The following is a 22,535-nucleotide window of genomic DNA, read 5'->3' as shown; positions in this document are numbered from 1 at the left end:
TATCCACCACTATTAAAAAATATTCCTAGCTACTTCGTTTACTTTTCAGTCTAAATTGTGAGCCAATAAATAAAGAAAGACCAGGGGTGGAGGATAACAATAGTTTGATTATTTTTGTGGACTCGTGTTATTATTATAAACATTATAGTTAATCAGTTGGAATGTGCCAATTTTGCAGGTACAGTATTTATTTAGTGGGAAGTTAAAGGGAGCTGGGTCCAAATAATAGAAAGTCTTAGTTTCGAACTTTGTTTATTGAAATTTAGCAGTATTTGGTTTTAAAATGTATCAAAATATGTTGTGTTTGTGCGCATAATAATAGTAAAATTTATTGTATTCGCGCATATACATTATTTCTATAACAGAATACATTATATTCACGCAGGGCCAGCTCAAGCAAATTGATGGCCTAAGGCAAAAATCAAATGAAGGCCTTAAATTTTCAAGAATTTTTTTTTTATAAAGTCTATATTTTAAATGCAAAGTTATAAATGTTATAGTCGATTTCTTCTAATATTTTTTTTAATATAACTAATGCATTTAATCTTTTTTGAGACATACTTTAAATACATCAAAATTCTTGTATAATTTTTTACTTCTATATAAGAAGTTTATTTTTTGTTCAAATAATATTTAATAATTTTTTATTAAAAACTACCATCTATTATTATTAAAAAAATGAGGCCCCTCAAATTTGGGAGCCATAGGCGGTTGCCTTTTTTCTAGAGGGGTTGAGCCGGCACAGTATCCACGCATGCAATAATAATATAATATATTATATTTACGTGCTTAATAAGTGTATTTGTACACATAAAATATCCATGTCTAACAATATCCGCTATAAAACTCCGGACTATCGCTATATTACATTATTATTATGTATTTTTAGACTATCAAATATAGAACCTACTTCATTGTGTCACGTAATTTTCCCAAAGAACATACCAATAAAGATTGGTGGATCGTATATTTTTCAGGCGCAGAGATAATATAATGTGTAACGAACAAGAACGTAATGAAAATCAATCCTACAAAAATCATATAATAAGATTCATTATTGTTTTGTATTTGTCAATTTTATTTATATGAAGGTTGACATATGGTTGTGGCACGCTTGAAAGGACATCAAAATAATTCTTGATTGAGTGAATTGAAGATCATAATCCAGTTTCCTGGAAGTTTCGTAGCCTAGTTGATATATTACGTCGAATCATTTACAGAGTTCAAGATAAATTTAAATACTGATTATGAATCATATTTTCTTGAAAAATTATTCACAATTTAACTTCATCTCAAAAGATAATAAATTTAAGCTCAAGAATAACTGTAACATATTCAAGGTAATGTCATAGATGAGATTTGCAACGATAATGTGCATGTGTTATCTCTACCTTTCTAGTCGCTATTTTATGAAGATAAAAAGAATCTTTAGATGAACCATCAATTTGACGAAAAGCATTTGATAGTAGTTTGGAAAAAGAATGAAGGAGCCATGGCAACAAAATGAAAAGCCCAACACATTTACGGTTTCTTAAACTTGCCCAAAATTTCAGTTAGACATTTAAACTTAATTTTGTTCAAATTAAACAAGAATAATATATACAATTTCGTTCATATCATACACAACAAACTGAAAACTCATTCCACAAATAAAATACGGTTAATTAATCATCTGACGTGAAAAGATAATATGTTACATATTGGAAAAATCTATGCCACGTTTTCATCTCTTTTCTTGAAAAATTTCCGTACTTGAAATTCATTCCATATATTATTATTTTTAATAAGTGGCATATTATTTTTCACATCTAACTATATGCGTTTTATTTTGAAATGTTTTCAAATATACAGTCTAATGAAAATTACATTTTCATAGCCCATAAAAATTAATTACACCCCCATAGTTCATTTTTACACGATATACAATTTTATACAACTTTATATCATTTTATATGCTTACCATATATACATGTATAAACTTGTATCAACATGCATTATAATGTATATCAAAGGTGCTTATACACACTTTTACATTATTATATACATTATTATACATAATTATGCAATATACAATCTTCAATTCATAGTAGATAGAGCCAGCCTTGGTTGCAAATTTAAAATAATGGAGACACTGATCTGATTGAAGATTGGTTGCAAAGTAATAACCAATAGGACTCTTTTAGGTAGTGCATTAATATGTCAGATCTGCAAAACCAATTGAACAATACTACTATAATATAACACAAAATCTAGAATTGAAAATGAAAAATAATCTCAAAAAGAAAAAAGATCATTTTCATGGTCAACAAATCAACAGTCAGTGATTACTTCAAACAAGATCAATATGTACTGGAAGGAAAGAAGAAGAAGAAAACCAAATTCTAAAAGGGGTTTAGACATTTCACCTTGAAATTCATATTGGAAATTTGATTAGATTTTATTTGTTAGTGTCAGATAAAAATAAAATTATAAATATTATTCTGTTCAATTGAAACAAAACTAAATTTAAGTGTCTAACTAAAATTTTCGAACTAGTTTAAGGGACTGTATATATACACATTTAGCGAAATAAAAGAATTGGATAACATTCCATAACCAAAACATACGAAACACAGGTGATAGCAGAAATGGAAAAACAAAGAAACTCCTGCGACAAACCTAAGGGGTCGTATGATAGGATGTATAATAATACTGCAAAATATTGTGGATTACTAATATTTTTATTAGTGATACTTGCATTAGTTATGCTTGTATTTTTCTTATGCAGTATTTGGTTTGGTATTGGTGCATTTTATTATTAAAATAAAAATATTAAAGTGCATGACAATCAGTAGACATAAAGTGAAGAAAGTGGTGTCATTATTCTTGTAACTCACCACATTATATTTTTGTGTTAGTGGGTATGAATTGTGATAAAGATGACCATAAGTTCATGTAACTCGTATGACCATTGGTTCTTGTCACTCTCAAGGTCATTAGTTCTTGTAACTCCATGACCCTTACTTTCATGTAACTTATGTAACATCAAGACAATTCATCTACCTACATTACTATCCCTCATTCATGATATTCATTACATGAAAGAATTACACAACTATAAATAGTTATGTTTCTTCCTTTGATGAGTAGTAGAAAAAGATGTGAAGTGAAAGAGAGAGTTGAGATGGAAAAATTTCTAAGTCTTCAACTATATTTACTATATCAAAAAAGGATAAATATATTAGTGAAAGAGAGAGTTGAGACAAAGAAAATATTCTAAGTCTACAACTATATTCACTATACAAAAGAGAGTTATTATATTAGTGAAAGAAAGAATTGAGACAAAGAAAACATTCTAAGTCTTTATCTATATTCACTCTACAAAGAGAGTAAATATATGTTGAAGGAAGGTGTTCTTATGGTGGAGCTTTGGACTCTTCAACTAATCCGGAGTTGTGTGAGTTGTACATCGTTGATGGACTGTTGTATCATGGAGGGGACAAGTCACGAGATATGCTGCTGGATCGGTGTAGATTATGCCGCAGTGGACTTGAATCTCCTTAAAGAAAGTGAGCTATCCGTGCCTCAAACAAGAAGAAGATTATTTTATTTTCTTCACTTTTGTTCATTTTATTTTCAACTGTAATAATTGTTGTAATTTGTGGTATATAACACCAGCATTTGGTGTATTAAGGAGTCGTTTGGTAGGAGGGATAAAGATAATTAATCCCGAGATCGATTTAGAAGAGGCGGTTATCCCATGTTTGGTTAGGACAAAATGTGTGGGATAACTCATTCCGAAATTGTAGTGTTTTTCTTATCACTCCTTGAGGGTGGGATAATTACAACAACAACAACAACAACAACATACCCAGTATATTTCCACCAGGTGGTGGCTGGGGAGGGTAAGTGTATGCAGTTCATACCATTACCTCAAAAGTGAGATAAAAAGGCTGTTTCTGATAGATCTCCGGCTCAAAATAAAACAATCTAAGATAAGATATAAGGAATAGTAATAGAACAAGATACAATAGACATGAATTAATTCAATAAAACCAAAAAGCAAGATACTTCAACTACCACACCAAAGCAAGAGAGTGGGATAACTAATCCCGAAATAGCTAATTCTGACATTAGTTATGCCGGAATAAATTGTTTTTCAACCAAACGACTCCTAAAAGTAATATGAATTACATAATTTTTGAAAATAAACATCTTTTTACAAAAATACTATCTATAAATATCGTAGAAAGAATGTGGACAAGATTTTGAAGGACAATTGTGACTTTAATCATATTAATACATGTATTGAAAATTTGGAATACACTGCATTACTAATACCATAGATTTTCATGCATTGGTAACTCCTTATTGTGTTCAATTGAAATAAGGCTTATTTTAAGTGTCTAACTGAAATTTTCGAACTGATTTAAGGGACTGTATATATATTTGGCAAAATAAAAATTAGATAGCATTCAATAACCAAAATAAAAGAAACAGAGATGATAATAATAGAAATGAAAAAACAAAGAAACTACTAGTATGACAAAACTAATGTACGAAAGTAAAAACACCATCAATGATTGACTACCTACTTGTACAACAATTACAATAGATTTTAACTAACCAACATGAGTTGTGGTGCACTGGATGAGGCTGCTCCACTTTTAACAAAAAATCAAGGTGGATATAGAGAAAACTCTATTGGGAGAGGTGCCACCTTAATGGACCCTGCAATGCGCGATCTGGATTAGTCGGGGCTTCAATGCGGACACCAAACACCAAATAAAAAACCAAAAAATAAACTAAAACTTAACTAGCTATGAAAATTTTTAATTTGATTGAGACAAAATTAACATTAGTTGTGTGAGAGACACCTTTACTTTTTGACAAGTGTTTTCTAGGTCCCATTTTTTCATTCAATGTTCTTCGCTCCTCATTTCCTCATATTTTCTTTTGTCGCATTTTTGTATTTCAGTATTCTACCGCTTCACTTTCTTTATTCTTAATAATACTTCTTTGTTTTATATTTTTTTCGTTTAATTTACTTAGTCACTGCATTAAATATTTCAGTTTACTTATCTATTTTCGTAAATTAAGAATATTTATTATTTTTCTTTATATTATTATTAACATTAATTAAGTGCATCAAATAGTACTCCCCCGTCTAATAATACTAGTTCACTATTAACTTATCATACATGTTAAGAAACAATAAATAATAGAGATAATGTTATATATCACCTTTTGAATATAATTATTTTATTACAACAACAACAACAACAAACCCAGTGTATTCCCACCTAGTGGGGTCTGGGGGGGTAAGATGTACGCAGTCCATACCTCTACCTCTGATGAAGTAGAAAGGCTGTTTCCGATAGACCCCCGGCTCAAGGCACGAGATACCACACAAACACATAGTGCAACACAGAAGCAGATTACATAACATAAATACGACACTCATAAGTAATATAAAGCAGGGGAAAACACACAGATTCGTAATACAACATGGAACACGGAACACGGAATCATGACAAGAATAAAACCCCCACCAAGTAATTCCCTACACTAGCGACCCGAACTGGCCCTAATCCTCTGCCGTAATTCGCGTCCTCCAGACCTTCCTATCTAGGGTCATGTCCTCGGTGAGCTGTAACTGTTCCATGTCCCGCCTAACCACCTCACCCCAGTACTTCTTCGGCCTACTCCTACCCCGCCTAACCACCTCACCCCAGTACTTCTTCGGCCTACCCCTACCCCGCCTAAAACCATCCAATGCTAGCCTCTCACACCTACGGACCGGGGCATCCATGCCCCTCCTCTTCACGTGTCCGAACCATCTCAATCGTGCTTCCCGCATCTTGCACTCCACTGAAGTCACACCAACCTTCTCCCGGATAGTCTCATTCCGAACTCTATCCCCTCTAGTCAGTCCACACATCCAGCGCAACATCCGCATTTCTGCCACCTTCATTTTTTGGATGTGGAAGTTCTTAACTGGCCAACTCTCCGCTCCATACAACAAGGCCGGACGGACTACCACCCTGTAGAATTTGCCTTTAAGCTTGGGCGGCACCTTCTTATCACACAGCACCCCCGACGCGAGTTTCCACTTCATCCATCCCGCCCCAATACGGTGCGAGACATCCTCGTCAATCTCACCGTTACTCTGGATCACGGACTCAAGATACTTGAACTTGTCCCTCTTACATACCTCCTGAGCTTCCAGCTTCACTACTACCTCATTCTCCCGCCTCACGTCAATAAACTTACATTCCACATACTCTGTCTTGCTTCTTCTCACCCTGAACCCTTTAGACTCAAGAGTTCGCCTCCACACCTCTAATTTGTCATTCACACCCCCTCGAGTCTCATCTATCAGAACTACATCGTCTGCAAAAAGCATACAACACGGCACCTCCCCTTGAATACGCCGCGTCAACACATCCATCACCAACGCAAACAAAAAGGGACTAAGAGTAGATCCCTGATGCAATCCTGTCAGGACAGTGAAATGCTCCGAGTCTCCTCCCGCCGTCCTCACCTGGGTTTTTGCTCCATCATACATATCCTTAATTACTCTGATATATGCCAGCGGTACCCCACTCACCTCCAAGCATCTCCAAAGCACCTCCCTGGGGACTTTGTCGTAAGCCTTCTCCAGGTCGATAAACACCATGTGCAGATCCTTCTTCCTCTCCCTATACTGCTCCACCAACCTCCGTACCAGGTGGCTTGCCTCCGTCGTCGAGCGGCCGGGCATAAATCCGAACTGGTTCTCCGAAATAGACACTATCCGTCTCAGCCTCACCTCGACCACTCTCTCCCAGATCTTCATCGAGTGGCTCAATAACTTAATCCCCCTATAGTTATCGCAACTCTGAATGTCCCCCTTATTCTTATAGAGAGGGATCATGGTACTCCACCTCCACGCCTCGGGCATCTTTGCCGTCCTGAAAATTTCATTAAACAATCCAGTCAACCACCTTACACCAGCCTCTCCAACGAACTTCCAAAACTCCACCGGTATCTCATTCGGCCCCGTCGCCCTACCCCTTCGCATCCTGCGGACAGCCTGTCTAACCTCTTCTACCTTAAAACGTTTACAATAGCTAAAATTCTGACACTCCTCTGAGTGCTCCAGTTCCCCTAACACAATAGCTCTATCCCCTTCGTCATTCAAGAGCCCATGAAAATACGACTGCCATCTCTTCTTGATGTGGCCGTCCTCCACCAACACTCTACCGTCCTCCCCCTTAATGCACCTCACCTGATCGAGGTCACGACCCTTCCTCTCCCTAGCCTTAGCGAGTCTAAACAACTTTTTCTCCCCTCCTTTCCCTTGTAACCCTGCATACAAGCTCTCAAACGCGGCCGTCTTAGCAGCCGTGACTGCTGACTTCGCGTCCTTCCTCGCTAGCTTGTACTCTTTCCTGTACACCCGCTTCTCCTCTTCGTCCTTACTTTCCACCAACTTAGCATACGCCCCTTTCTTGGTCCCCACTTTCTTCTCCACCTCTTCATTCCACCACCAATCCCCCCGATAGTGCCCGGCCCGGCCCCTAGAAACACCCAACACCTCACTTGCATTCTCCCTGATGCACCTTGCCGCCCTGTCCCACATACTATCCACGTCCCCCATACACTCCCACACCTCCATTCCCGCCAACCTCTCCTCTATCTCCCACACATTCACTGGCGTCAGGCCGCCCCACTTAATTCTCGGTCTACCCTCCTTACTCCTCCTCTTTCTATTCTTCTTTATACCCAAATCCATAACCAAGAGCCTATGCTGGGTCGAAAGATTTTCACTCGGGATGACTTTACAGTCCTTACACAACGCCCTATCCCCTTTCCTAAGCTACAAAAAGTCAATCTGAGTCCTGACTACCGCGCTTCGAAAGGTGATCAGGTGCTCGTCCTTCTTCGGGAAGCCCGAGTTCACCACCACCAGCCCAAAGGCCCTCGCAAACTCCAATAGGGTCGCCCCCTCTTTATTTCTCTCCCCAAAACCAAAACCACCATGCACATCCCCAAAGCCTCCCGGTAGCGCCCCGATGTACCCGTTGAAATCCCCTGCTACAACAATCTTCTCCGAACTAGGCACGCCTCTCACCACCTCCTCCAAAGCCTCTCAAAACCGCGTTTTCTCCTCCCCCTCCGATCCCACTTGCGGCGCATAAGCACTACACACGTTCAGGGTAAACCCCCGAATGACCAACTTAATAGTCATCAACCTATCGTTGAGCCTCTTCACCTCCACTACCTGACCTCTAAACTCTTCATCTACTAAGATGCCAACTCCATTCCTACGCCTGTCGCTCCCAGAGTACCACAGCTTGTAACCATCCACATCCCTAGCCTTAGACCCTACCCACTTGATCTCTTGGACACACGCAATGTTGATCCTCCTCTTCCTAAGAATCTTCACGAGCTCTATGGACTTACCCTGAAGGGTCCCTATATTCCAAGACCCAACCCTCAGCCTACCGTCCCGCCCTCCACTGCCCCCCCCGCGGCCAAACCTTGGCCTCCCTCCCACTCCCGCCCTCTCCTCATCCCCCGCCCCCACCACGGCCCCACGCCCCAACCCCCTCGGACATGACCCTATCCACCCATTACCACCCACAGCCACAACTACACGAAAGTATAAAAAAATATACAGATATATTAGTATAATGACATCATTGGGCGGAGGAAGTAGTAGTCAAATTTAGTGTTTCAAAACATCATCAATAAAGTTAATTTAATTATATTATACTTCTTTAATTATTTTTTTAAAGGGATGAGCCAAGTCATGGAGACACGTAAAAGAAACAAAGAAAATCATCTTTGTGTCTCACTTATACTTTTCTAGCTTTATATATATATATTCCTATAAAAAAAAATTGACCAAGAACTTAGTTGAATCTTTCTTTCTGGTTAATCGTTGTGCCCCTAAACTAAAGATTATCCATGAAAATAGTAAAATGCAAAAATAGTATATTTGTAGATAGAGATATTTATGAAAAACTAAATTAAAAATTGATAAATCTTTTTAAGAAATTAAGTAATATATATAAATTTCATGATACAGATCTTTTATTTTTTTATTTGTAATATAAAATTTAATTGTTATATTGATGTTGCACTTATCATTAAAATTTAAGTTATGGAAGTCTAAAGTATTATTCCCCGTCTATTTTTACTTATTCATTTTTTAATTTTAAGATGTCCAATAATACTTGTTCAATTCATAAAATAAATGATAATTTATCTATTTTTACTCATTTTACTTATATGAATCATTATCTAACGCATTTTCAAAGGTATCAAATTTATTATGTTCAAAGAATAATATGGTAAATTACCCCTATCATTTACTCTTCTTAATTTTTATCTCAATAGAAAAATAAACAAGTAAAAATAGATATAGGGAGTAACCAAAAGAACATAAATCAAGACAAAACAAAGAATAAAAAATTTAGAACAATATTAATCTTTTTATCTCTATTTGATTTTAACAAATGAAAATCAAAACTATAAAAAAAAAAAATTTAAAAAAAGAAAGGAAATAACATACATGATAATTGCCCGTGTAAACAAGCAATAAATAAATCTACAATATATTAAAAGTGTGAAGATTCTTAAAAAAGTGATTTGAACTTTTTCCCCTTCATTAAAAGTCTCTGCAATAGACTAAATTGTCTTTTAAGCTTTTCCATCTAATTATTGTCATTTATAATTCTCCTTAATTTAAGGTTTTGAAATTAATTTTAAAAATCATACGATTTATTATGGTAAAAAGGAAGTAACTTGTTATGGAAAAAAATTCATAAATTATATTATATGTTAGTATAAGGAGTACTTTATGAGAAAAAAGTGATCACACAGTACTTTATTATGCTTCAAAGGCGGTACTTTATGGAAAAATATTCATAAATTATATTATCTTTAAGGAAAGGATAACTTTTATGTAAAAAATAGTCATAAAACCAAGTCTCGCTTCTCCTACATATACACGGCTTAACTTTTATGAAAAAATAGTCATAAAATCAAGTTTGCCTTTCACCTATTTATTTATGCACGGCTTCTTCTAGGTACAAACATAAGCTTTTTATGATTTTAGTTTTCTTCTTATTTTGATTCTGATTCATATCGCATTCTGATATTAGCATCATAAGTTTTGTTTGTTATGTGTCATACATTGAAGAAAAATAAAGATAACTAGCAAATAATTGTGTGTATTCGGTATCCTGTTACAAATTTTATAGTGATTTCTAAATATGTATGTGTTATGTATTTTTATTTGATATTTCTAAATAGTGATTCCATAGTATAACGTATCCTTAGATAAATCTAATTAGTTGTTAGATAGAAAAGATGATACTAAAGCTTATTAGTCATTTTTATTTGGGTTAAATCCTTAAAGTTAACCATGAGAATTCATCCATATAGAGCAGGTGAATACCTTTGATAATATCACACAGTAGAGGCACTGTCGAAATTTCTAAGATTTGACTTTTGAACCAATAATTTTTGTTGGTAATACGTGTAAATTGGTGAATTTACTCAACCTTTTGTTTGCATGCAGCTTGAATGGTTTACTAATATTGATTGGGAAGATTTTCAATCATGCATGCAAATTTCACTTCTGATCTTCTTTTTAATTGCTTTGTTTACTATTTGATATTTTGGGTTTCAACTTTTCTCCACAATACAATCATCTATGTTCTTGGGACGTTGGAATACAAAATTAAGGAGTCGTTGTTACTTTTATCTTTTCACTTATTTTTTCAATTTATTATTTAATTAAATTAAAAAATCCTAAAATATATAAAAATAAATTAAGGATTCTTAAAATATATGGGAAGAAATTAATTGTATATTTTTAAATGTTACTAAAAACCCTAATCTGTAGGATTTTCTTCCACTTTCTAATCTTGTTGGGACTTCACCTACAACAGAGGTTTCAATGCCAATTGTTGAAATTGTAAAAGATAAAAATGAATGTGTTATTTGTTGGAGTTTCAAGATGTGGGTAAAGCTAAAAAGATGCCTTATAAGCATTGTTATCATTCCAATTGTACTAACAAGTGATTGGGGATACATGAATGAGAAAAATGAGCCACAAGGGCCTTCCAAGTTTCCAATTAAAAAAAGGGGATAAGTGGGTCCCACAAACTTGTCCCTTAAAAAAACTAAGTCTCTTGAACAATTGGGATAGTTGTTCGACAACTACATTAGTTGTCCGAACAACTTCCCTCAGTTGTCAAACAATTACGCCTAGTTATGCAACAACTACGCGCAGTTGTTCGACAACTGCGAACAACTGCGCCTAGTTGTTGAACAACTTGCGCAGTTGTTGAACAACTTTGATAGTTGTTGAACAACTTCTCAAAGTTGTCGAACAACTACGCCTAGTTGTTCAACAACTGGGACAAATTGTTCAAACGGAAAAACTTTAAAAAAAAATTAAAAAAAAATTATCCCTCCCACCTAATTTTAAAAATTTGGAGGACTCTCACTTAATTAGACAACCTATTTGTCCTTTTTAATCCAACACGTGCAACGCACGTAGATTAAACTAGTAAATAAATAAGTATATGCATGTTATAATCAAGGATGAAAAGAAGAAGGAAGTGGAAGAGAAAAGAAAAAAATAAGGCTTAAGTCATCGATAGATACTTAAAGTTGTCCCAAAAATTCACTTAGACCTTTCAACTGAGACTTGTACCTATCATACTCCTAACCCATCCGAAATTTAATCCTAACAAGCCTTTTTTTTTGCCAATCAACTAAAAGCTAAAGTGTGTGCAACACACACGCGCTGATGTGGAAAAAACGACGAATTAAAAAGTGACACTTGACATTAAATCCAATAATTATTAAAAAATTATTATAATTTATTTTAAAAAATAAAATTAAAAAGCTAATTATTAAAACTAATTATTAAATAGTAATTATAATTTTTTTAAAAAATAAAACCCCCTTTCCCTAGCCCCCCCACCCCCAATCTTCTTCTCTATTTGGTCATTTTTATTTCTTTTCTTAATTTTTTTCGACATCAGATTAACACAATAAATTAAAAATTAAATTATCTTTTTTCATTGCCAAATAACATTGAGATTTCAAGATTTGGACAAGAAATCATAACCTTGATATTTCAAGATTTCAAGATTTAGAATAGTAGTTCAAGTTATTAACTTATTATTTCTTTATTGGGGTTTTCAGGGCTACATGATATATTCAGTTAGAAAGAAGCTGAGGAAACAATACATTCATCCAGAGGAAAAAAAATTGAGAAACTGAAGAAATCGGGTGTTCAGGTTCATAAGTTGTTACATATGAACAACGACTAAAATTGTTATAACAGAGGTATAGCTGGATCGATAAGCATTTAAGTTAATTTGTATAACCATGTTCAAGAGGACAATGCATTCCACTAATGACATATCCACAATGCATTCCACTAATTGACATATCCACTCTCAAACTAATGCTCAATTGGTATTGATCGAAACTGTAAGTGCTGCTGCGTATCTTGCTAACCTTGTTGTACTATCAAAAAATTATGTGAAGACGACGAGGACTGAGGTGAGGTGGCGTGTGTGAAGACGATGGGGTGGAGAGGTTGTGATGACAACGGGACTGGGTTGATGATGAACAAGGGTGGAGGGTTGACGGCGAACTTGGGGGTAGGGGTGAGGAAGACAATGAAGGGGGGGGGGGGGTGTTAGGGTTTTTACCCTGATTTTCTTACTATATTTAAGTTTTATTTTTTCTTAAAAGGAAAATAAAGGCTACCATAATTACTTTTACTTTTCCTGAACGAAAAAATGTAATTCTTTTCATATTTGGCTAACCTTTTTCTTGGGGGAAAGATTTTGGACATCTATAAATAGACCCCCTTCTCATACCATAACACAATAGCATCCACAATGTAGTCATTAAAGTGTCTTTGTTTAGGGGGAGATTTCTCCCAATAGGTTCAATGTTTTTCGATATTAGGTTTTATAACATGTAGCCTGATTGGCCAAAATACATAATAATTTAATATTTTTAGTGTTGTTTTCCTTGTCGTGTGATTTATCATCTCATGGTTTGCAAACTTTAAGCTTCTGCATGACGCCCTCTCGATTTCGAACCCAACAAGTGGCAAAAAAAATGAATTAAAAAGTGATACTTGACATTAAATCCAATAATTATTATAAAATCATTATATTTTTTTAAAAAAAGTAAAAGTAAAAAACTGATTAATAAATAGTAATTATAATTTTTTTTAAAAATAAAAATCCCCTTTCCCCAGCCCCCCAAAATCTTCTTCTCTATTTGGTCATTTTTATTCCTTTTCTTAATTTTTTTCAACAATCAGATTAGGGATAATACTCACGAAAATATCTAAACTTTGACCAAATTTTCAGTTGAGCATACTGAATTTTGCGGGGGTTCTATTACCCCCTAGACTTTTTAAATTGAATTTAATTCCCCCCAAAACTCTATACCCAGGTTCGACGCTGGCGCGTGTAATACACGCGGCAAATCTCATTTTTACACGCACGCGCCACCTATTATTTACACGTGTTTAAGTGACAGATATATGACATTAAAATACGAAAAAAAAGTCTAGGGGACAATAGGACCCCGCAAAGTTCAATATGCTCAACTGAAAATCCGATCAAAGTTCAGGTATTTTAGTGGGTATTATCCCATTAGATTAACCTAACAAATTAAAAATTAAATTATCTTTTTCATTGTCAAATACCATTGAGATTTCAAGACTTGGACAAGAAATCATGACCTTGATATTTCACGATTTAGAATAGTAGTTTAAGTTATTGACTTATTATTTCTTTTTCGGGTTTTCCAGGGCTACGTGATATATTCAGTTAGAAAGAAGCTGGAGAAACAATACATTCATCCAGAGGATAAAAAAATTTGAGAAACTGAAGAAATCGGGTGTTCAGGTTCATAAGCTGTTACATAACTTGTTATGTTATGAATAGTGACTAAAATTGTTATAACAAAAGTATAGCTGGATCGATAAGCATTTAAGTTAATTTGTATAACCATGTTCAAGAGGACAATGCATTTCACTAATTGACATATCCACTCTCAAACTAATGCTCAATTGGTATTGATCGAAACTGTAAGTTCTGCTGCGTATCTTGCTAACCTTATTGTTATATCAAAAAGGTATGTGAAGACGACGAGGACTGAGGTGAGGTGGCGTGTGTGAAGACGACGGGGGGGAGAGGTTGTGATGACGACGGGACTGGGCTGATGATGAACAGGGGTGGAGGGTTGACGACGAACTTGGGGGTAGGGGTGAGGAAGACGATGAAGAGGGTGTGTTAAGATTTTTGCCTTGATTTTCTTACTATATTTACATTTTATTTTTTGTTAGAAGGAAAATAAAAGTTACGATAATTACTTTTACTTTTTCTGAAAGGAAAAAATGTAATTCTTTTCATATTTGGCTAACCTCTTTCTTTTCATATTTGACTAACCTCTTTCTTGGAGGAAAGATTTTGGACATCTATAAATAGACCCCCTTCTCATACCATAACACAGTAGCATCCACAATGTAGTCATTAAAGTGTCTTTATTTAGGGGGAGATTTCTCCCAATAGGTTCAATATTTTTCGATATTAGGTTTTATAATATGTAGCCCTATTGACCAAAATATATAATAATTTCATGTTTTTAGTGTTGTTTTTTTGTCGTCTGATTTATCATCTCATGGTTTGCAAACTTTAAGCTTCCGCATGACGTCCTCTCGATTTTGAACCCAATAAGTGGTATCAAATTTTACGGTTCAATGGTCTAATGGTGTGGTGAGACGAGATTAAACAGGTTCAAAGCGGTTTCAAAATCAAGCTGCAACAATTTGGATGATAATGAACATTTTTGTCAAAAAGCTACATGTGGAGACGATTGTCAATCATATTTTCAACAATCCTACTGTCACGTATTTGAAAATAAACCTTTCTTTTAACCCTACAAAGGGCTCTAAAATTTTTAACCCGAATGGGCTTATATATTTTTTAACCCAAAAGCTCTATTTTAAAATATGACAAGCAGCAGTGATGAAAATTATGTGAAGAACAAAGATAAAAAATATGAAGAAGGCGGATCAATTGAAGAAAATCAAGTCATTTTCTTATTATATTAAGTTTTATTTTTTCTTAAAAGAAAAATAAAAGTTGCCATAATTGCTTTTACTTTTTTGAAAGAAAAAAATGTAATTCTTTTCATATTTGGCTAACCTCTTTTTTGGAGGAAAGGTTTTAGACATCTATAAATAGAAGACCTCCTTCTCATACCATAACACAGTAGCATTCATAATGTAGTCATTAAAGAGTCTTTGTTTAGGGGGAGATTTCTCTCAATAGGTTCAATGTTTTTCGATATTAGGTTTTATAACATGTAGCCCGATTGGCCAAAATACACAATAATTTAATATTTTTAGTGTTGTTTTCTTTGTCGTCTGATTTATCATCTCATGGTTTACAAATTTTAAACTTTCGCATGACGCATTCTCGATTTCGAACCCAACTGGAGGACTTTTCTTTTTTAAAAAATTAAGAAATTATAATAATTAAACTTGAGGGATAATGACATAGAATAGGACCCATAATATTTATGGCTACTTTACAACTATTTGAGGTGTAAAAAATGAGCGATGACCACTTAAGATGTGTAAGTGAAAGATTGCACGTACTTAAGGGCTGACAATGAGTTATACCTTTAATCAATTAAAAAATCCCTCGTACAACTGTATCTCAGTCACCATAAAAATGTATTTTCCACATGAAAATACTTAATTTTCATTCATCTCTTAGAAATAAGTTCCCTGCTGAAGGCCATTAACTCTTTGTTTCTCTGTTGAAATTAGGATCTCCCGGCTAAAGTATAACAAGTAAGTTCCCTTGTTTATCGATTCCTTATTTCACATTTAGTAGAGTACTAGATAAGTTTGTTCGTGCTTTGCACGGGCCCAACATAAAAAGTATATATGTTTACTTCGAACAATGAAATTGAAGAACAAAAATTCAGTCAATTATTTTTCATGCGTTGGAAAATGCCGGATGTTTTTTGAAATGTTTTGGAGAAAAAAATATTTTTGAAGCGAGTTTAATGAATGCTGAAAAGAAGATTTTACCTTTGAGTGTTCAACTCATCTTTCTATATATAAAAAAAAAGTCATCCCTTCCTACTCCTGCACTAGAGATCTTTTACTTGTTGATCTGAAATTGTACCTATGTTGTTTCGACTGTTAAAAAAGGTTGACATGTATGTGAGTACTGTTTGATCCTTCAGAGGCGGATCTAAGATTTAAATTTTGTGTTCCCCATGTTAGATAAAAATAAAAGTAACTAAGGAAATTTGAACCCACAATCACGATGTTAATAAAACTTTTACAAGTCCTCTACTACACTAGACCAACAATACACTTTGTTTATGGTTCCAACTTATAATTTATATATATTCACTAGATTTCTCTATATAAATACTAAATCCATACAAAAGTTACTGGGTCCCAGGAACCTCCACCCGGACCCTAGATCCGCACAAAAGTTACTGGGTCCCGGGACCCTAGATCCATCCCTGACATAGTACCATATTTTTAGATGATCCAACACGAGAGAGGCTGATATATTCCTAGCAACATAGACCTTCAAGCTAGTTCTTGTTATAGTTGCAAATATTCTATAACTGGACACTCCTTTTGTCTGCTGGACTGCTAGTGCAGTAGATTTATGAAACATAAAGAAGAGGAGCTTTCTTGAGTTAATTGAGTTGTCCGAATAATTAATTTAATGCTGTGCTACCATTAGGCTAAAGAATATGCTTGGAATTGAATTAAATAACAGTACAGTGCTGCATTGTTGAATAGCTATAGCCTAGTTAAAATAAAAGTATTGGAAGTATTATTATAATCAAGTGCATTCTTAAGTCATTTGGGCTGCTCGGATGGTAAGTACCCTCCACTTCCAGCTCTAAGATTGTGGATTGAGTCATTAAGAGAGCAAAAAGGGTGAGAGCTCGGAGGGGTAAATTCTTTTTCTTTGAAAAAAAAAACAGTTATCTCTATTATGAAAATGTTGCTTTAGATCACAAATCCCAACTGAGTTTTTGATTGCTAAAAGTCAGAACAGCAAAAGATTGAGCCTTTCTGATCATTCCTACACTTTTCTTACAACTAAGGGGGACAAGCTTTTGCTGATGAGTGGATTCAGCTCTAACTCGAACTGGTGAACACTAATTTGGTGTAGAGTTTATCGAATTCGGACATCTCCATGGACATGTCGCGTTCCCAACATGAGCACGAGGATGAATACAATAAAGATGATCAAGATAACAGTGATATGCTCACAACCCTTCCCAATGAAAAAGGTTGGATAACCGAGCATCTTTATCAATACAAGTCCTTTTGGTTTACTCCGGCTGCTATTAAAGGAGTTAAGAGGGCTCAACAATGCTTCAAAGCTCAACCCACAGATATTGTTCTAGTTACTTTCCCAAAATCAGGAACAACATGGTTCAAGGCCCTTATCTTTTCCATCATGAATCGTGATCGATTCGATTTCTCCTCCCACCCTTTACTTACCAAGGGCCCCCATGATTGCATTCCCTTCTTGGAAGCCATCATACAAGATGTAGCTTCCTACAAAGATTATCGAATTTCATGTTCACCACGTTGCCTTCTCGCAACCCACATTCCTTGCTCTTTGTTGCCAGCATCTGTGATGTCTTCTGGTTGCAAAATCGTGTATGTTTTTCGCGACACCAAGGATGTTCTCGTTTCAAATTGGCATTATATGAGAAAAATAAGACCCAAACAGCTGCCTTCTTTTCCAATCGAAGACGCTTTTGATCTGTTTTGCATAGGAGTATCACATTATGGATCCTTTTGGGATAATGTCTTGGGTTATTGGAAGGCAAGCTTGGAAATTCCAGACAAGGTACTTTTCTTGACTTACGAGGACATGAAGACAGACCCTGTTGTGTGTCTTACCAAATTGGCCAAGTTCTTGGATAAGCCATTTTGCGTAGAAGAAGAGAGAGAACAAGTTGTCCAGAAGATTGTAAGGCTTTGTAGCTTTGAGAATTTGAGCAGTTTGGAAGTGAATCAGACCGGAGTGCAACATTTCAGTCCACAATTTTCTGTTGAGAACCGGCATTTCTTGAGGAAAGGTCAAGTTGGAGACTGGCAAAACCATCTAACACTAGAGATGGCTGAACACTTGGATGAAATCACTAGGCAGAAACTTTGTGGACTAGTTTGATAGCAAGTTTGCTTGTCTATACTATACCCTATAGCACCAAGGCACAAGTTGGTGATCTACTGTCTAAAGTAGAGAACTCCAGAGGCATGAATTTTTAGTCAAACATTTTCAAATATAATAGTTTCTTCCAGATTCTAGAAGTTGCAATGCATTGGTGATATTTTGATACATGAATCTTAGTTATTTGGCTATTATGCTGCTGTTTTGGTTCATTAACTACTACTCTCTCCATTTCATATTACTTGACCCCCGTTAACTTGACTCGCTCCTTAATAAATATGTTCTTTTATCAAATTAACCATATTAATGATGTCTTAAAACTCTAAATTTGACTACTAGTTTATGTAGTTATTTAATACTATCGATACTAAGGAATTTTGTGGATGTGACAAAGAGGAATATAAGTTTGCTCGACAAAGACAAGGCGGAGGATTTAGAGAAGAGGAAATCTTAAAAATAGCAAGCCTTAAGCACTAATAATTCACTTTATGAGGTCTGTGTAGTCACTATCCTCTCTAGATCTCACTTGTGGGATTACACGACGTTGTTGTTAATTGGTAATAGTACTACAGGATTACATTATTTGATAGCTAGCTAAGTCAAAATAATATTGGAAGTGTTATTATGGTGATTTGCATTCTTAAATCATCTCAGCTATAAGAATTTTGATTCAGATCACAGATTACAGCTGAGTTTTGATTGCTAAACTCGGAATAACAGGAGATCCAGTAATTAGCCATTCTGATCGTTCTTTCAGTTTTCTCACAACAAAGAGGGACAAGATTTTAGATGAGGAAATTAAGCTCTGACTTGATCTGGTGAATCCGAGGTTTGGTCTAGAGGTTTATCAAATTTTGACTTCCTCCTTGGACATGTCGTGTTCCCATTGTTCTCAGCGTGAACACAATGATGAATACATGGACCATGATCTACATGACAGTAATATGCCAACAAGCCTTCCCAAAGAAAAAGGTTGGTTCGTTGAACATATTTACCAATAGCAGTCCTTTTGGTTTTCTCCAGGAGCTATTAATAGCCTCAATGCTCAACCCACATATATTCCTCTAGCTACTTTCCCAAAATCAGGAACAACATGGTTTAAGGTCCTTATCTTTTCCATCATGAATCGTGAACGATTCGATTTCTTCTCACCCTTTACTTACCAAGGCGCCCCATGATTGTATACCGTACCCTTCTTGGAGTGCATCTTACAAGATGAAACTTCCTACCAAGATTATCGAATTTCGTGTTCACCACGTTGCCTTCTCGCAGCCCGCATTCCTTACTCTTTGTTGCCAGCATCTGTGATGTCTTCTGGTTGCAAAATCATGTATTTTTTTGGGGAGACCAAGGATTTTCTCGTTTCAAACTGGCATTATATGACAAAATTAAGGACCAAAGATCTACCTCTTTTTCCAATCGAAGATGTGTTTGATTTGTTTTGCAAATGCATATCACATTGTGGACCCATTGGGATCATGTATCGGGTTATTGGAAGACAAGCTTGGAAAATCCAGACAAGGTACTCTTCTTGACTTACGAGGACATGAAGACAGACCCCGTTGTCTGTCTTACCAAATTGGCCAAGTTCTTGGATAAGCCATTCTGCTTAGAAGAAGAGTGGGAAGAAGTTGTGCAGAAGATTGTAAGGCTTTGTAGCTTTGAGAATTTGAGCAGTTTGGAAGTGAATCAGATCGCGGTGCAACATTTCAGTCCACAACTTGCTGTGGAAAACCGGCATTTCTTGAGGAAAGGTCAAGTTGGAGATTGTGCAAACTATATGACTCTAGAGATGGCTCAACAGTTGGACTAGTTTGATAGCAAGTTTGCTTGTCGATACGATACCCTATAGCACCAAGGCATAAGTTAGCGATCTACTGTCTAAGTATATTACTCCCATGGCATGACTTGTTAGTCAAGCAGGATATACAGTATCAAAATGACATTATATGATTTGCTTCATGGTCTTACAAATAGATACTTGTTTCACCATATATCGTTCATTATAATCTGAACTTCTTTTCACATACAAATATAAGTTATAACTGTTCTGCAGCTTGGCAGTTGAATGATTTTATTCCAAATTTTGTGAGTTGCCATACAGTGATGATATTTTGATGCATGAATCATCAGTTAGATAAGCAGTTTCAGTGTCACTCACTAAATCAAAGTTTGTTGATATGCGAAATGTTGTTGATTTTGCAGAATTTCCTGGCCTTAATTGAATCAATTAACATCATTAATAATTGAACCTTATGATTCACATGAGTAATTTTATTAATTGATTGTTATAATTTTTGGAGAGTAATTAAATTGTTTCTTGAAAACTAAAAGAAAAAGTTTTTCCTCAAACACACTTTTTTTGTCTAGCAAAACTTTTGAGAAAATATACTTAGAAGCATTTTTTAAAAGTTTGGTTGAACACTAATAATTGCTTTATTGTATTTCTTTAAAAAAAAATTGATTAGACAAACACATATTGATTCTTACCAAAAATATATTTTTGAAAAACACTTCTTAAAAAAGCTAATTTTACAAGTTTAGTCAAATAGACTATTAAATTTAGTTTATAAAAGGTATTTAAAATTAACAACTGTATTATTTTCTTGGTGGATTTTGCTCCTTTATAATGTACGTACTACCTATGCAGTCAAACCTATAACAATATCGATGGCTTCTATAATTTCTGACTGCTATAGCGATTGACTGATTTGGAGATAAACTTACATTATTTGACAATAAATTAATGGAGAAATTCTTTTGACTGTCGATTTAATACTCATGATTTCCAATTGTTTTAGAAGGAAAAAGTATATTTTACGATTATGTAAAATGGACGTGGCATCTGTATATGGAAATGGCTGAATTATCCGCTAGTATTAATTTGATCACAATATCAATTTGCTATGAAACAAAATATTCAAATTAATTATGAGTTGATTCTTAATTATTTTTTTCCATAAAATTATGGACGCTTTTAATTCCCTACCTTCCATAATTGGAACACACAACTATATATAAAGTGCATATCACAAGACAAACGTTTTGAAACACAAAAATTTACCATACAAAAAATGGCACTCTCATATATCTCTGCCTCAATGTTGATAGTTTCTCTACTATCAATTTTCACGTTAACAAGCGTGCATATCTAATTCGTTGCTTAAACAGACGACGAATCCAACATTAAAGACACGATATAGCTCGTGTTTGGAGAATTATAATGACGCTGTTGATGAACTTGGTGGACTACGTCTTTTGAAGTCTAAAGACTATAGTGGTTTGAATATTCATGCTTCTGTTGCTTCAGATGGTCCTTCTACATGTGATGACAATTTTACTTCACCACCTGCTGAAGCACCCCAATTGAAAGCTGCTGGTGACAATCTTCAAGGACTTATTAGTGTTATTTTGGTTATTAGCAATCTATTGTAAGGGTGATGGTACATTGAGAAATATATAAATTTTTGTAACGCACTGTCATCGACTTGAAAAATAAGAGTGTTAATGTTAGAGCATGTGGAATTTTGATGATAGACATGAGAATGAAATATGTGGTAAAAGCTATTTCATCCAATTGAACCAAGGTCAACTGCAGATAAGTTATTGATATGATGACCTGACGTACAAACAGAAGTGGATAACATTTATCACATTAGAAGTTAAGTTGAAAAAAAATACTTGCAGAAGTTGAGTTGACAAAGAAGAAGTACAGAAGTTGAGTTGAACAAGAAGTCCTGAAGAAAGAGAAAAGAGGAATCCTATTGAAAGAAGAAGAGAAGGGCGGCAACAAGTAACAGGAAACTATCTAGAGTCCTATTGAATATAGAAGTTGATATCAATTAAAGGACTCCATGAGGTGGGTGCTTAAATACAAGAAACGAATTCAAAAGCACCAACTCAAGCACTGAAAAGCATATCAACAATCAACATATCAGTTCTCATACTTGAAGAAGAACCTGATCTCTTACTTAGCAAGTTGTAGAATGTGTAGTGGGTAGGTTCTTTGAGTTGTAATGAGTCAATGTTCTAGTCTCAGTGATCTATAAACTGAGTTAGGAATTGTGTCTTCAAGTTTGGGAACTCGAAGGCTTGGGAACACTTATCTTGGGAAGATTTGTGTTTTTGTAGTGATAGGAGTTAGAAGTTTTAATTCCTAGTTAACAAGAAGTCTTGTAATTCTGTTGATTGTTGAGGCTCAAGTATTATAGTGAAGTTGGGTTAAATCCTGTAGAGGTACAGGTCGTGGTTTTTTACACCTTTCTTGAGCCTCAACAATCAACA

The 22,535-nt window shown here is 35.0% G+C and overlaps 1 protein-coding gene across 1 annotated transcript; it reads left to right on the top strand.

Moving 5' to 3' along the window:
* Window positions 1-15,729: 15,729 nt before the first annotated feature.
* Window positions 15,730-18,512, top strand: LOC107862960 (flavonol sulfotransferase-like). The gene is made up of 2 exons (XM_016708682.2): window positions 15,730-15,880; window positions 17,170-18,512. Exon 2 carries the CDS (start codon window positions 17,262-17,264, stop codon window positions 18,249-18,251), a length of 990 nt encoding a protein of 329 aa, XP_016564168.2. The 5' UTR covers window positions 15,730-15,880; window positions 17,170-17,261; the 3' UTR covers window positions 18,252-18,512.
* The last annotated feature ends 4,023 nt before the right edge of the window (window positions 18,513-22,535 follow it).

Source organism: Capsicum annuum, chromosome 3 (genome assembly GCF_002878395.1).
Source record: "Capsicum annuum cultivar UCD-10X-F1 chromosome 3, UCD10Xv1.1, whole genome shotgun sequence".
In the NCBI taxonomy this organism is placed as follows: domain Eukaryota; kingdom Viridiplantae; phylum Streptophyta; class Magnoliopsida; order Solanales; family Solanaceae; genus Capsicum; species Capsicum annuum.
The sequence above is the reverse complement of the archived record's forward strand: the minus strand, read 5'-3'. Positions and strand labels throughout refer to the sequence as shown.

Coding starts and splice junctions, on each gene's coding strand:
- LOC107862960 (XM_016708682.2), top strand. CDS start 17,262: ATGGACATGTCGCGTTCCCAACATGAGCACGAGGATGAATACAATAAA.